The sequence below is a fragment of the Bombus terrestris genome, chromosome 14 (assembly GCF_910591885.1).
Source record: "Bombus terrestris chromosome 14, iyBomTerr1.2, whole genome shotgun sequence".
Lineage (NCBI taxonomy): Eukaryota > Metazoa > Arthropoda > Insecta > Hymenoptera > Apidae > Bombus > Bombus terrestris.
Window position 1 is genome coordinate 7,295,571 of NC_063282.1, and position 15,129 is coordinate 7,310,699.

General features: G+C 32.0%; 3 protein-coding genes across 4 annotated transcripts; 2 read left to right on the plus strand and 1 right to left on the minus strand.

The window, feature by feature from the left end:
* The first annotated feature begins 15 nt into the window (after positions 1-15).
* LOC105666814 lies at positions 16-2,343 on the plus strand. The gene has a single exon (XM_048411836.1). The coding sequence runs from the start codon at positions 502-504 to the stop codon at positions 2,275-2,277; it is 1,776 nt and encodes a 591-aa protein (XP_048267793.1). The 5' UTR covers positions 16-501; the 3' UTR covers positions 2,278-2,343.
* Positions 2,344-2,691: 348 nt separating this feature from the next.
* Positions 2,692-11,897, minus strand: LOC100648458 (protein MON2 homolog). Of its 2 annotated transcripts, none has more exons than XM_012316428.3 (25): positions 11,277-11,897; positions 10,978-11,109; positions 10,693-10,875; positions 10,371-10,607; positions 10,177-10,302; positions 9,914-10,111; positions 9,589-9,841; positions 9,367-9,520; positions 9,043-9,285; positions 8,662-8,948; positions 8,212-8,582; positions 7,911-8,123; positions 7,662-7,837; positions 7,417-7,579; positions 6,487-6,634; positions 6,155-6,408; positions 5,937-6,071; positions 5,617-5,867; positions 5,370-5,532; positions 5,155-5,298; positions 4,763-5,076; positions 4,489-4,673; positions 4,159-4,402; positions 3,922-3,998; positions 2,692-3,798 (listed from the first exon to the last, which is right to left on the minus strand). In XM_012316428.3, exons 1-25 carry the CDS (start codon positions 11,394-11,396, stop codon positions 3,629-3,631), a joined length of 4,941 nt encoding a protein of 1,646 aa, XP_012171818.1. In that variant the 5' UTR covers positions 11,397-11,897; the 3' UTR covers positions 2,692-3,628. The 2 variants fall into 2 exon arrangements, with proteins under 2 accessions (XP_012171818.1, XP_012171816.1); XM_012316426.3 differs by having other exon boundaries at positions 3,922-4,004.
* A 234-nt stretch (positions 11,898-12,131) lies between these two features.
* On the plus strand, positions 12,132-15,035 carry LOC100642585 (T-complex protein 1 subunit delta). Its single transcript, XM_003400858.4, has 9 exons — positions 12,132-12,443; positions 12,773-12,825; positions 12,901-12,990; positions 13,073-13,324; positions 13,411-13,506; positions 13,585-13,746; positions 13,832-14,176; positions 14,258-14,509; positions 14,604-15,035. The coding sequence occupies exons 1-9, from the start codon at positions 12,335-12,337 to the stop codon at positions 14,847-14,849; spliced, it is 1,605 nt and encodes a 534-aa protein (XP_003400906.2). The 5' UTR covers positions 12,132-12,334; the 3' UTR covers positions 14,850-15,035.
* The last annotated feature ends 94 nt before the right edge of the window (positions 15,036-15,129 follow it).

Consider the following 15,129-nt stretch of genomic DNA (forward strand, 5'->3'; position numbering starts at 1 on the left):
GATTAATTCTACAAGTTTTCCGGTTACAAATGCGACATCTATGTTTTAAAGACACTTCTTTTTAAGGCGCTTGTTCATTAAGGGGGTATTCTAGTCTACAAATTTGAAAAAATCGGAATTTTTTTCATATTTCCAAAGTTTAGATATTCAAAAATATGCTGTTAAAGGGATTTTTCAAAATTTCAATTATTTTATGAGTTACAGCCATTTTTGCGACGCGGTATCTGCTCCAGTCCGATGGGAATAAATGAACAATAGATAGTAGACGCTGCCGAGTACCTACATATGAATACTCTCATAAAATCTTTATTGTATTTTATCCCTTTTTAATGTATTTTTAATTCAAGGCGATAGAAACCTATTTTGTCGGAATCTTTTCGTCTTAGTATTTATTTCAAGTTAGTTTTGAGCCAATCTTCAAGCAACGTGAACGTGCTAACTCTGACGTTTTATAAATATTTAAAGTAAAAATTGTTTTATATATTGAGATTTTAAAGTAAAATGGATAAAAAACATTCAAAATTCAGTTCTAAACGAGCATGCAGACCGAAGAAGAGAAGATTTTCCGGTAATCAATTTACCGTAGAAGAAGAAACCAGTTTTACTAGTGCATCTGTAGCAAAATTGAAAAGTTCGCAAGATGAAGAAGTTTTAATTAATAACAATTACGGCTATTGTATTTTAGAATTTTTCTCTGTTTTTACCACACTTTCATCGTTAATTCTGTGTTCTACATGTAAGAAAGATATTAAATTTTCTCGTACAGCTGCTCGTGGGTTAGGGTTTAAAATTGCTATACAATGCGGGTGTGAGGAAGTACGGTATATTCAATCATCGTCTTCTATCAATAAAGCATTTGAAGTGAATCGTAGACTTGTAGTAGCTATGAGATTGTTAGGAATTGGAAGAGAAGGTATCAACATATTTTGTAGTATGATGGACATTTGCCAAGGCTTGACCACTGGCACATATTATAGCTGTCTTAACAATTTATACGTGGCCGCTTCAGCAGTTTACGATCAAATTATTTCAAAAGCCGTAAAAGAAGAAAAGGAATTAATATTAGAGTCTGATCCTACAGCTAATCCCAATCATTTGATTGTTTCCGGCGATGGAACCTGGAAAAAAAGAGGATTCAATTCTCTCTTTGGTGTTACTACGCTCGTTGGTAAATACAGTAAAAAAGTTGTCGATACCATAGTAAAATCTAGTTTTTGCCAAGGGTGTAATCTATGGAAACATAAAAAAAATTATGACATCAAGGCTTATGAAGATTGGTATGAAGAGCATGAGGAATCTTGTACCATAAATCATAAAGGAAGCGCCGGAAAAATGGAGGTTGACGCGGTTGTTGAAATGTTTGAAAGGTCGGAAGCCAAGCATAATGCTAAATATGTTCGATACATTGGAGATGGTGACTCAAAAACTTTCAAAGGCATTCTTGATATTAACCCCTACAATGATGACCCGATAGTAGAAAAAAAGGAGTGTGTTAGGCATGTTCAAAAGCGTATGGGTGCATGGTTGCGTAAAGCAAAAAAGGATAATAAAAGTATTGGCGGCAAAGGCGCTGGTAAACTCACTGATAAGGTTATCGATGAATTATCTTTATACTATGGCGTGGCAATTCGTCGAAATCCAGATTCAGTTGAAGACATGAAGAGAGATGTGTGGGCGACCTACTATCATAAAATCTCAACCAACAAGAATCCTCAACACATGAATTGTCCACCTGGTTCATCTAGTTGGTGCAAGTGGCAAAAAGCTGTGGCCGACGGCACTATTGACGAATTTGACCATGAAAATCCTCCTCTAAATGACGATGTTTTAAAAGTAATAAAACCAATTTATGAAAGCTTATCAACTGATACTTTATTGGAACGATGTTTGGGTTCTGAAACCCAAAATAATAACGAATCGTTAAATTCGTTAATATGGACTTTTGCTCCGAAGCATGGAGACATCCACGCAGGAACGCAGACAATTCAAATTTCCACTTTCCTCGCAGTATGTATTTTTAATGAAGGTTTTATACCCATATTAAAAATCTTAAGTGTCATGGGAATCACGATTGGCCCAGAAGCTCATGCGTTCGCAGTCAGGCGAGACGAAGTTCGCATCGAGCGCTCTGAACTCCGAGCTTCAGAGACATCAAAGGAAGCCAAGACTGCTCGTCTCTATGAAAGAACTTCGGTGAATGAGCATTTTGAAGTAGAGGAAGGTTTTTTGTATGGAGAAATCGAACCAAGTACTTACTGTTTAGCCAAAATTAATTAATTGTCCAAATATTTATAATTTATACGTTGATAAAATTCATATCAAAGCTTAGTATGTGCCATAAAACAAATTTAGAACGTCAAGATGTTGTTATATGTAGATAATCCTTTCCTATATTCTGTTCTATATACATACACCATGAATATACATTTGTATTATACAAAATTAAATGTTTTGGATATAATGAAATAATATGATGAATAATTATATAAAGAATAGAAATAATTTATGTATATGTTAATTAAATAATAAAAAAATATATTTTCAAAGATAGACTTTACTGGTTTTGATTATATTAAAAAATGTGTTCAAAAACTTAATATAAAAAACTGTTGTGCTATATTACAAAAAATATTAAAAAGTACGAAGCCTAAAAATATATGAAGGCACAATTTCTATACAAAAATAGCAATAAATATTTCAGACTTTTATTGAATTTTTGTATGGCTATTTACATCATTATATGATAGTTTATCAATATTGTATCATTGTAAGAATAGCGAATAGTAATTTTATATTATTTATAAAATCGTACTATATGCTCTAATCGCAATTAATTCAATATTTACATTATGTATTAGAAAAGCCAAGTCGTACATGAACTATGTACAGCAGCATGGCATATGTGTATAATTTGTAGTCAACCAATTTGCGCTTAAACAAATACATATTTAATATAACTTTTGTATACTTGCTTCGACTTCCTAAGTCTACATGTTTTTATGTGTTATTTCACTCAAATATAAGACACCATGTTATATTACTTTTGTTTTTGCTCATTATAGACAATATTACTAGTTAAACCAAAAATTATATGCAGCTATTTATAAATATTACGCTATATATAGCAGTTCTCTGTTACTTTAAAATCTTACAATAATAAACTGTATAAAAAAGGAAAGAATTTTATAATCATATTTGTAGAAATCAAAATATTTGAAAGAATGAGTTATTAAAAAGTCAAATAAATATTTAAGTGATTATTGCTAACACTTTAAGTGTTAACATGTTAATTGAATACATTATTCTATAAAAACCTATTGCAATTTACACAATTAAAATATTTATATCATAAAGATAAAGATGATAGATAAAGATAAACACGAATGCTTTTACCTTTGTTATATGGTAATGAAGAACTTCTAAGATTTGTATGATAAACTTTTCGGCAGATACATAAATTAAAGATTTTCAAAGATACTTCACCTTAGATTCTTTACCTTGTAATGTGTACGCGGAAGTAAAAATTTTATGACAAAATTTATTGCACACGTAACCAGTTATAGAAAGTTTACTACTTGTTTGCGTAGCAAACATTATTATCTCGAGTTAGGAGCAAAGAATGCAATGGTCAAACACCATTAGATGTTGCGGAACTATGAAGCGGTGGTCTCAATAGATCATGATATTGTAGTAAAGCTTCCCGCAAAGATCTTGATACTTGACCTGACGCTGTAGCTATTGTACATTCTACTAGACAAGGATATAGTCCAATCAGCTGTTCCCAAACTGATCTTTCAACTAAAAAATAAAATTTGTATTCCATTGTCTTTCTTTGCATAACGTTTTTTATAAATAAATAATAGAAAGTTACGTATGTTGTTATAAAAATTAAAATCAAATATATAAATTAATAAAGATTACCTTTGTTAGGTGGTGCTTTTTTCAGAGAAACCACAAGTGTTGCAACAGCTTTCAAAACAAAAGAAATTTCTGATAATCTGTACCTAGAAAAGGTTTATATAATAAGTACTTAAAAATTAATATATGTATATATTACATTTATCTCCAATGGAATTGTACAATGTATTTTACTAATATAATCAAATGAAATCAAATGAAAGAAGAACTAAAAAAATGTTGTTTGAACAAAACTATTACCTAGGTAATGGACATTTTCCACTTCGCCTCTCATTTTCAATATATCGTCGTAAAACTTCTTGAAACCTATGAAGGAGCGCAGTGACTGCTAACCGTCCAGCTACACCTCCTTCATCGTTTTCAGGACTTTTGGTTGTGTCATGATCTGATTCATTATTTAGTCCATCCAATAGAGAAAACTGAAGTAATGTTTCAAAACACGTTTTTGCGAATTCCTCTCTTAACTTAGTTTCGCCGCTATTTTCTGCAACAATAAAAAGTAATTTTACAGCAATGAAAAATAATTTTATATTTAAAATTTTTCCTTCAATGAACATAAAAGAGATTTACCAATATTTGTTGTAGTCGCTGAGTGTATGGAGCCTTTGTTTAATAACATAACTACTCGCAAAATAAACTGATGAGGTATGTATTGAGAATGTGGTAAAACCTCATCTCGTAAAAGTTCCATCACTTGACAATCTACAGCTTCATCTGCTTGAATTTCTTCGACACCTCGTTCTATATTTAGTATACTATAGTAGAACACCAAAATGTTAATTTTAACAATCAACGGTTACAAAACAACAAAATACAAATTTATTCCAATGCTATATCGAACCACCTTTTCGGAAATAGGAAATCATCTAATGTATTCGCTAGTTCCGGCCACATATTTTGAAATTGCTCTGGATATTTCCTGGCTAAAGGTAAGCCAGTATGTAAAACAGCAAGCAAACTAGTAACAGCCAATTTCCAAGTTGTTGGTGACGGGCAAGCATACTTCATTGACAAAGGCACATGCAACGCTTCTATAATATGTTTTAAAACTTGTCCATCTATAACTGCCATTTCAGGTGCTGTCTTTTGATATAATGTTACAACCATTGATAAAGCTTTCTCTCCAAAAGGAACATAATTCATAGTCACCCAATCAGCCTAAATAAATAAAAAAACTAAATAATATTTCATTAAAAATAATGTCATGGTTAAATACAAAAATTAAAAAATACGCACAGATACGCCTCTAATTTGAGAGATGTGTTTCGTTGGGATTTTACCATAGGTGGGAGCTTCACAAGCCAGCTTTGAAAAACTCAAAAGCTGAAGAAATATTAAAACAATCATTGTTCGCAAATTATCGGGTCCATTTAATGCTTCCTATTAAAAGAAAAATTAAATTAATGTTGAATAGAGAAAGAATGATTTTAATAATGAAATAAATTACATACTTTTTGTAAAAGCTCCATTGAATGAAGTACACCATCTTGTAAATGAGTGAGAACTACATCTGGCATTGTAGGCAAAATATATGGCGTTGATTCACCATGTACTGGAACTGCAACTGCATTTTTTAACACAATGCAAAGTTTTTGCAAATCTGGGCCAGTGAATCTGAGAAATAAAAAAAAGGATATACACTTTCGTTTTTAAAATAGAAACTTAATTACATGAAAAAATTATTAAGTATAAATATACTTGTTTCTGATGTGTTGGAAAACAGCTGGAAATATATGAACCAATGCTGTTAAAAATGCTTGTGATGGTACATAAGGTTCCGTTTCCCCTTCTTGAGGGGGTGTTGTACTTTCCATTCCGATATTCAACCACACACGCCATGCAACGATCCATAACGCTTCGGAATCGTTTGACTGAATCACTTCGTTATTGTCACTTCCTTTTTGGAGATATAAAATCTCTTGAAATGATTTTAAAGCTGCCAATGATACCTAACAATTATAAATACAAAATTTAAAAAAGTAATTTTTTTTTATTACATATATTGTATACATACACACCTCGTTATTTTTACTAAGTGCAGAATTTTCTATAAATTCTAATAAAAGAGACCAAGCTCTAGGAAAATCGCCCAACATTTGTAACAATTGCCGCTTGGTATTAAATACTCTTCCAACGCCACTCAAAGTCAATACCTATAGACAGATTAAACAGGTTAATTTTATTAATACATATATTAGTAATATATTAATATAAGTATTAAATAAATATACATTACCTGCGTTTCCGCCCACTGCTTCTGTGCTGTATTTCTACTGTGATGAATAAGTATGTTTCCACTAGTATCTACCTTCTCACTACTGGCGGAGTTAGATAAACTTCTTACTTTATCTAGCAATGGAAAAAGAACCTGCCAAAGTACAGCTTGCCATGTCGGCTGATGTAACAAACTACCATGTGCAGATATCGTAGAAAACAGAGTTTGACTAGCTGATTTGCGCACGGCGGGGCGAGGATCCACACATAAGTCACCTTACAAATATAAATGCAATAATAATATTTCAGAAATGTTCTATCTCCTATATAAAGTTTCGTAACAAAATATATTACCTAATCTTGCATATAAACACATCCAAAGTTTGTCAAAAGGTGGCATATTTGTTGTACCAGGAAAGTCCGGAAACACCGACGATGAATCTCCTTTCAGAGATACACAAAGCTTCTCTTGGTTTTGATAAAAATAATCGCTTATATTCCACTGGAAAGACAATATATAAATATAAATACATTAAACTGACTATATTTTATAAGACCTACAAAATCTACTGAATTGACCTATCAATCTATTTTTTATGTGATATAAAAAAGCATTGTAATAATACATCTAAAATAAACTTGATTTGCTTGATTGTCTTAATTTTAATTTTTTTCATTCAAGACATTTGCATTTCAATTTTAACAATTTTAAATGCTCCTAATTTCTTCTACAACTTATTGCACGTTCATCTTTTAATTATGAGTTCCTGCTCTGATGTACTTGTAAGGAATTCCATAATCTGCAATCGAAAGTTTCAACCAAAAGTTCCGAATTCGCGTAACATGTTATGTACCAGGTCCTTCTCAAATTAACACCTTGCCATACTTTTACGAGTCTGAGTCATGATGAGAATTTTGAGCCAAACCTGAATATCACGAGTCAGGCTTGTGGTCTAATTTCATGTCAAACGTGAATATCACGAGTCTCACTCGTAGCTTAATCTCGAGCCAAGTATGAATGTATCGAATGGTGTCTTTTTTCTAAATATGGGCGCGACTATCTACGTACTCAGTCGCACGATTTCATGTATCAAGTTCCGACACTCTGTCTCCATCGCTTCGGCTCTTTTCCTGACCATTCGGGCGCAACGTTTGGACCCGGATTCTTCCGAGTTAAATGGTATGGCAAGGAGTTAAGAAAAGAAAAGAAAAGAAAAACATATAACAATACTAAGATCAAGAATAAAACGAACATATAAAGCATTTTTGGTCGTTCATTCTTACCATTAATCCGACAGCAGTTAATGAAATATTTAATTCTTGCGTCTGAGAACCGAATTTTGCGGCTGTGTCAACACAAAGTGGAAGACATCGCCAAGGCATTACTGGTAGGAAATCAGTTACTACCAATTGTAAACACTGAAATGCTATACGAACTAAAGCTTCTCTGTAAAATACATTAATACACAATTAAAATAAATGATATTTTTTATTAGATTGGGCTTTTATTACTATATAAGGATATTTACCCATGATGATCAGATACTGCTCCAATAATACCAAGTACCAAAGGCCAGCCATGATATAGTGTTTCTCCTGCTCCATGTAACACTTGTAAAACGCACTCTAGCTGTCGTTGTCTTACATCTCCATGGCGAACTGATGATAATTCTGATAATGGTCCTAAAAGTAAAGTCTGCAATTTCTGTAATGAAAGAAAAATAAATTACATTTTCAATATTCAATTTATTTTCTTTTTATTAAAAAGTTTAACATACTTGATTATCGCGCAAAGGTTGTGGATATTTGTGCTGAAGTGCCATTTTTACAAGATATGTAATAGCTTCGACTCCCCATTCTCTCATACGAATATGCGGATGTTGACAAACTTCCAGCAAGTGATTTGTTAATGGTCTCCATAAAACTTCTACCCGTGGTAAGTTTACCAAACCAGTTTCTAAAAGTTTAGCCACAGCAAACAGGGAGGGTTCCTAACAGAAACATTGCAATGTGACTGCACTTTATATTTAAGACTTAAAAGCTCTGATGCATTCAATTGAAAATCAAATTCACACTCACTCTATTAGAGTAAGCTAATTCCATAGCTTCGTGGCTCAACTTGCAAAGTGCGTCTATCAAGTGATGTAAAGCTACATCATCAAGATGTTGACTACTTTCGAATAGCCTGCTAAGCATGGCGCTAAGTACAGGCAAATCTGCCATAACTGCATTTGTAAGTACTGCATTTGGATCGGCAGCGGTTCTTCCCGCTTTCAAGGATCCTCCTGTAGAAGGCTTCAAACCAAGTATCCAGACGAGATGTTGTAATGTCGTAAGTACCAAATGCCATGCACCACCAAGTATGCTTCCATGGCAATGTGCAAGTGATAATAATGCACGCATACATTGTAAATTTTTTGCCGTTAACATAACTGGACCTTGATGTGCACCTACATTGGCGCAAATAGTTTTTCATTTTATTCAGCTATAAGCAGTTTCATTCAGCAATTTCAAATCATTATTACACACCAACTGGTAGAGATGCAGTGGGTAGAGGAGTACCAACAGCTACAACCTGTTGTCTATAATCTGGTTCACCAATAGTCACATTATACTGAGTGGATTCTTGTTGCCTTGCACTTGGTATACCTTGAGGAGCATTGTATAACACAGTCAATGCGTAATGAGGAGGCAATGATGCTTTACATATTGCAGTAATAAAAGCATCACGCGGAGTCTGCAACTCTAGTTGTCCACACAGCGATGCAAAAGTTTGAATCGCTTTTAACACATTTTCTGTCGCAGATTCATCGGTGCTAGGAATTCCAGAGAAAAAAAAAGATTTTTATACACAAAAAATAAATTTTAATACTATATGGGTAAAATAATCAATAGCTTAATCTTTCTTACCTTGCATCTATAAGAGGACTTAATGCTGCTAACAAGCCACACCAACTAGAATTAATGAGCTGAGTATGAAGTTTTTGTTCAAATTCATTAGGTTTGTACAATTGATTTCCAGTTACAACTTCATTAGTACCATTGATTGCAAGAGCTATGGATCGTATAATGTCCAATAAGCATGCATACGCTACACTTATTCCATAGCCGATAGGAATCTGTGGTGGTTCGACTTTATCAAGCATGTCCAGACTAAAAGTTAATTAAATCACTTGTATTAATTTTTTACAAAAGAATTATGCTATAAACAACAAAAAACGTTCTAGTATTTACTAGGTTGATTTAGCTTGACCACTTGTAAATGTCGCAACTACCGGCAACCAAATGCCGCGTGAATAAAAACCAGGTTGAGGTGAAACACCAGGACCTATAGGCATTCCCGTAAATAACGGAGAAGCCGTACTTTGTGGAATCGTTGTACTTGTCGCTAACATTAAAAAGATATTAACATTATTAATATTTTATTGCTATTATAGTAAATTTTTTAAAACTTACTTATATTGGTTTGGTTCATCATTTGAGGATTAACAAAAAGACTATGTACATAGGCACCTAAACTATTGACAATATCTTGAAATATGTTGGTTGCATGAGGTTTTAAGTCATAACATTCACAAAAATTTGTAAGAAGATCAGATTGTACTGTCATTTTATGTAAAACTTCTAAAGCTAAGGCTCTTTGCCATGTTGGTTTATCAGGATCCAAAAATTTAACAATTAGGGATAAAAATATTTCACATTCTGTCACCTGAAAAATTCAAAGCTGTATTATAATATTTTTATTAAGTTTAAAAGTTTTTGAAGTTTATAGAATATATACCAAAAGAGAATGATATTTTTGTATCAAAATAGAAACAACTCGAAGGAGCCGCATGCTAATAGGAAAATAAGGTTTATCTAAAGGTGTAGCTTGTTGTAGTGATGCTGGTACCGAATTGCGATATTTGATATTAGGGGAAAATAATTTAATTACAAGGGCACACACTCTTTCCTTTAGTAGAAAGCTAAATTCTGGATGCTGAAAAAAACGAAAAATTAAACAATCATAATTTATATGTGAACTCATCACCTATGATTAAATACCTTAAAAAATACTGATGAAAAATTTGTTAGAACAGATTCTAGCAATTCTAATCCAAAGGTACGTGTCATTTCTGTAATCCCAATTAACCAGTAAGGTTGATCTGCATTTACTAATTGTACTAAGTCCTAAAAAAAATGTTATTCAGTAATTAAATTTTATTAAACAATGTAATAATTAATATAAATAAACTTACTTGAAACATTAAATATGCATCAGCAGCACATGGTCCTAAACTTTTAGGTGCCTGATTAGTAGGAATTTTTAATTCCTCCAAATTTATTTCATCTGAATCTTCTTGATCAGGACTTTGTTCATCTTCTGCAACTACACGCTCAAATACTAATGACACTAACTGTCTTACTGTAGCTCCTGCTGTGTTAATTGTTGTAGAATCTTTTGTAAAATGTAAGCGAAAACAGAGAACTAAATTCTGAAAATGACATATTATTTTTTTTAAATTACTCAAGATGTTAATGACATAAATTTTTTATTCTATAAGTAATATAAATTATTACTCTTGCAAGTGTTTCTCCATGAACCACAGTGTTGCTAGTTAGTAAAAGAGTTACAGTTTGTAAAACTTTAACTTCTTCTGTTCCAGATTCCATTAACATCCATAACGTATCCGTGATATAACGGGCACCTTTTTGATCAATAGCTTGTTGTGTAATTAATTTTTGCATCATAGTTAAACAAAACTAAAATAAGTAATATGACAGAAAATTATTATATTGTTTAAATATAAAATATTATATATTTAAAAAATAAAATACTAAAGAATATATCTGGTTCTTACATACCTTTATAATTTTTACATCTTTACTCTCACAACCTTGAACCAAAGGATATAAGATTTGATTAACGATATAATAAATTGGAGCACCCGAAGTATTCGAAGCTGTCCTTATTTTTGCAATTCCTTCTTCGCATGACTGTAATAAAATGCAATATTCAAACATTGTTTCCAATAATTTTGTACTAATCTTCATGAGAAAAAATAAAGCACTTTAAATTTAAAAACTAACCTAACTCTTTATTTAATATTACATAATAACGTGTAATATATTACTAAATATTAAAGTCAATAATAATAACATACTTCCTTGATTTGTGGATATTTTTTCTTCGTCTCAGAGGCGAGAACTTTCAAGTCAGTTTGTAACGATTCCAAAAATTTTGAAGTATTTTCCGAATTAGTTCCGATAGCTGAACTCGCCATCGCGTATCAAATTCTCTTTTTTACAACGTTATCATAAAAATCTATATCATCGTAAGTTATAAACAGTTTCTCAAGGCATGCATATTGCCATATGAATATTCGTATCTATCTAACAGTAGGTGAGTTGGCACATCCCATACCGATTATCAGAAATGACAACGGGCAGGTGACAATTTAGTGGGTTTGTCTTTACGCATTTTTAACCTTACGTCATTTCAACGACACTATCAATCACTTAGAGCTTGTAGCAGAGTTTCGATTAAACTTCCTTAAAAACCGTGTATTTTTACGATTATTAACTATTCGCATCTTAATCGTAACACGTTCATGTAAATAATAAACTGTAGCTTGCAATGGCGACAATAACTTGTATGTATATGTATTGCAATTTACCATCGACCTCGAATCAATTTATAAACTAGGGTGGAAGCTCGTACTATAATCAAACGATATACCATTTGAGATTGCACTTATACATTTTTATAAATTTTAGGTTATGTTATATACTTTAATTAACCATACAAGGTCATAACTTAAATTAGAATAAAATGACTTTATCTATATCAATTTGTAGAATATTGTATAAGATCTTAAAATATGAATTTGTAAAAGTTTCTTCGATGAGCCACTACGTGGTGCTGAACAACGTTTTTGATATGTCTTTGCCATTATAGATCCATGGTCCTTGTTACCAATGAATAGTGCTACCCGGCATCCATTCTTACGAATTTATAATCTAAGGTTTCCAATCGTTTCTTGTGCGTACCGTATTTTAATTCATTGAGAGAATTAACTATTCCCTATAAGAGTTTAAAATATTGTAAAGAAAAGTGTCGCGAGAAACCATCTTCAATACTCAGAGGAACGAAGTTCCTTACAAACTCGCGTACAAACTTCGTAATCAACCCGACCTAAAAAACGTGACCAACTTGTCGAGAATGACGGCAATAACGGCAAGCGGCGATGGACGAAGCGCCCATGGACAGGCCTATAAAGATAAAAGTAAACCAACAGATATTCGTAGCAGCAATATCAATGCTGCGAAAGGTGAATAAATAATGCTATTGATATATTCTTGAAGTATTTCAGTTCTTATTAATTATTTCTTAGGCCAACAAAAATTTTACCTTATATAGTCATGTTCAATACACCGTAACCGAATTATTTTGTCATCGTTAATTTGAAGAAAAAGTTAAAATTTATTACTATATAGTCTTACAGAATGTAGTTTTAATTATTTAAAAACACTTTAAATATACCTAAGTAAAATTGTAGGCTATGGATGTAGGTGCAATTTTACATTTTATTAATATAAAATGTCCTTTGTTTCGCCCATTTTTGTGAATGGGAGTTTCATATTAATATCAATATTTCAGCTGTCAGTGATGCAATTCGTACCAGTCTTGGCCCTAGAGGAATGGATAAAATGGTAAAACTCATAGAATTAAGTTTATTGACTTAATTTGTTTATACATAGTTGAAATATTTCATTTTGTATGTTAAGATTCAAGCTGGGAATGGAGAAGTTACAATTACAAATGATGGTGCAACAATCTTAAAAGAAATGAACGTTGTACATCCTGCAGCAAAAATGGTAATTATTTTATTAATATCTGAAGCATTAAGAATTTTTTAAATAATTTTTATGGGTTTTTCATTTGTTTTGATGCTTTCAGTTAGTTGAATTATCAAAGGCACAAGATATTGAAGCTGGGGATGGTACTACAAGTGTTGTTGTTATGGCTGGTTCTCTGTTAGAAGCTGCAGAGCGTTTATTGCAAAAGGGAATACATCCTACTTTAATCAGCGATGCTTTCCAAAAAGCTGCAGTTAAAGCTGTAGAAATATTGACAAATATGTCTATTCCTGTCGATTTAAAAGACAAACAATCACTGATTAGAGCTGCAGCAACCTCCTTAAACTCAAAGGTATATCTTACGATGTATATATTAATTATAAACTGTAATTCAAATACTATTATGAAACTGAAATTATGCAATTCTTTTCTTTTAAGGTTGTCTTTCAACAATCAAGCCTTTTAGCACCACTTGCTGTAGATGCAGTATTAAAAGTTACCGAAGAAGGGAAAGAAATTGCTGTAGATCTTAATGTAAGAAAATCAATATACAAGTTAAATTACTATAGTAAATGTATTAAGTTTATATCTTAATAACTATTACATTTATAGAACATAAAAGTAATCAAGAAGTTAGGAGGTACAGTTGAAGACACCGAACTTGTAGAAGGATTAATATTTACACAAAAATCTTGTAATGTTAATGGACCGAAACGTATTGAAAAAGCAAAAATAGGTTTAATTCAATTCTGCATTTCTCCACCTAAAACGGACGTAAGTAATTTGAAATAAAGAAATGTGTACATGAATTTAAGAAGCTTTATACATAAGTATAAGTAAAATTCTTTTATTGTGTCAGATGGATCATAATGTAATCGTATCTGATTACGCTACAATGGATCGTGTTTTGAAGGAGGAAAGAACTTACATATTAAATATTGTGAAGCAAATTAAAAAAGCTGGTTGCAACGTGCTCTTAGTACAGAAATCCATTCTTCGCGACGCTGTCAGTGATTTAGCTATACACTTTTTAGATAAAATCAAAGTTATGGTAATTAAAGACATTGAACGTGAGGATATTTCATTCGTATGTAAAACGTTAGGTTGTAGACCAATTGCGTCATTAGACCACTTTGTCGCTGATAATCTTGTTAACGCAGAATTATGTGAAGAAGTACAGACTGGAAGCTCTAAGTTTGTTAAGGTTAGTGGATTAAAACATGACTATTTTAAAAAATACTAATGTCTTTTTTCATAAATATTTATTTATTTCTTTTTGTTACAGATCACTAAAATACAAAATCCTGGACCAACAGTGACAGTTCTTGTACGAGGTAGTAATAAATTGGTCTTAGAAGAAGCAGAACGTTCATTGCACGACGCATTATGTGTAGTACGCTGTTTAGTGAAACAAAAAGCTCTAATTGCTGGAGGAGGAGCACCTGAGATAGAACTTGCACTAAAATTAGGAGCATATGCCCAAACTTTATCGGGCGTTGATGCTTATTGTATTAAAGCTTTTGCAAATGCATTCGAGGTGAGTTATATCATTTTTATAATTTGTATTTGCTACTAAATATACGTGCAAATTTTTAACATATTTTCCAAATATATGTTTGTGAATATTATAGACAATTCCATCGACCCTTGCGGAAAATGCCGGATTGAATCCTATTGCAACTGTAACAGAACTTCGAAACCGACACGCTAAGGGTGAACATACCACTGGTATTAATGTGCGAAAAGGTTCAATTACTAATATCTTGGAAGAAAATGTGATTCAACCACTTTTAGTTTCTATAAGCGCCATTACACTAGCTTCGGAAACTGTCCGCAGCATATTAAAGATTGATGATATCGTGAATACAAACCAGTAATTTATAGAGAATATGAATTTTACATTTAAATTGTACTGCAAATGTTTTCTTTATTAAGAAATGCCGCTGAAACTATGTTGACTTTATAATCTACAATTTGTTAAATTAATGAAATCAAATTGCTTATTAACGTTCTCAATTTCTTTTATTTTTTTCAAAATAAAGTCAATCTGCTTCTAAAAAAAACTGTCTTATATTGCTCTCCTTAATATAGTGCCTACTAGAAAATATATGAAATTATGACGACTAGAAATAATTTCCTTGAAGATCTGAAAATCAG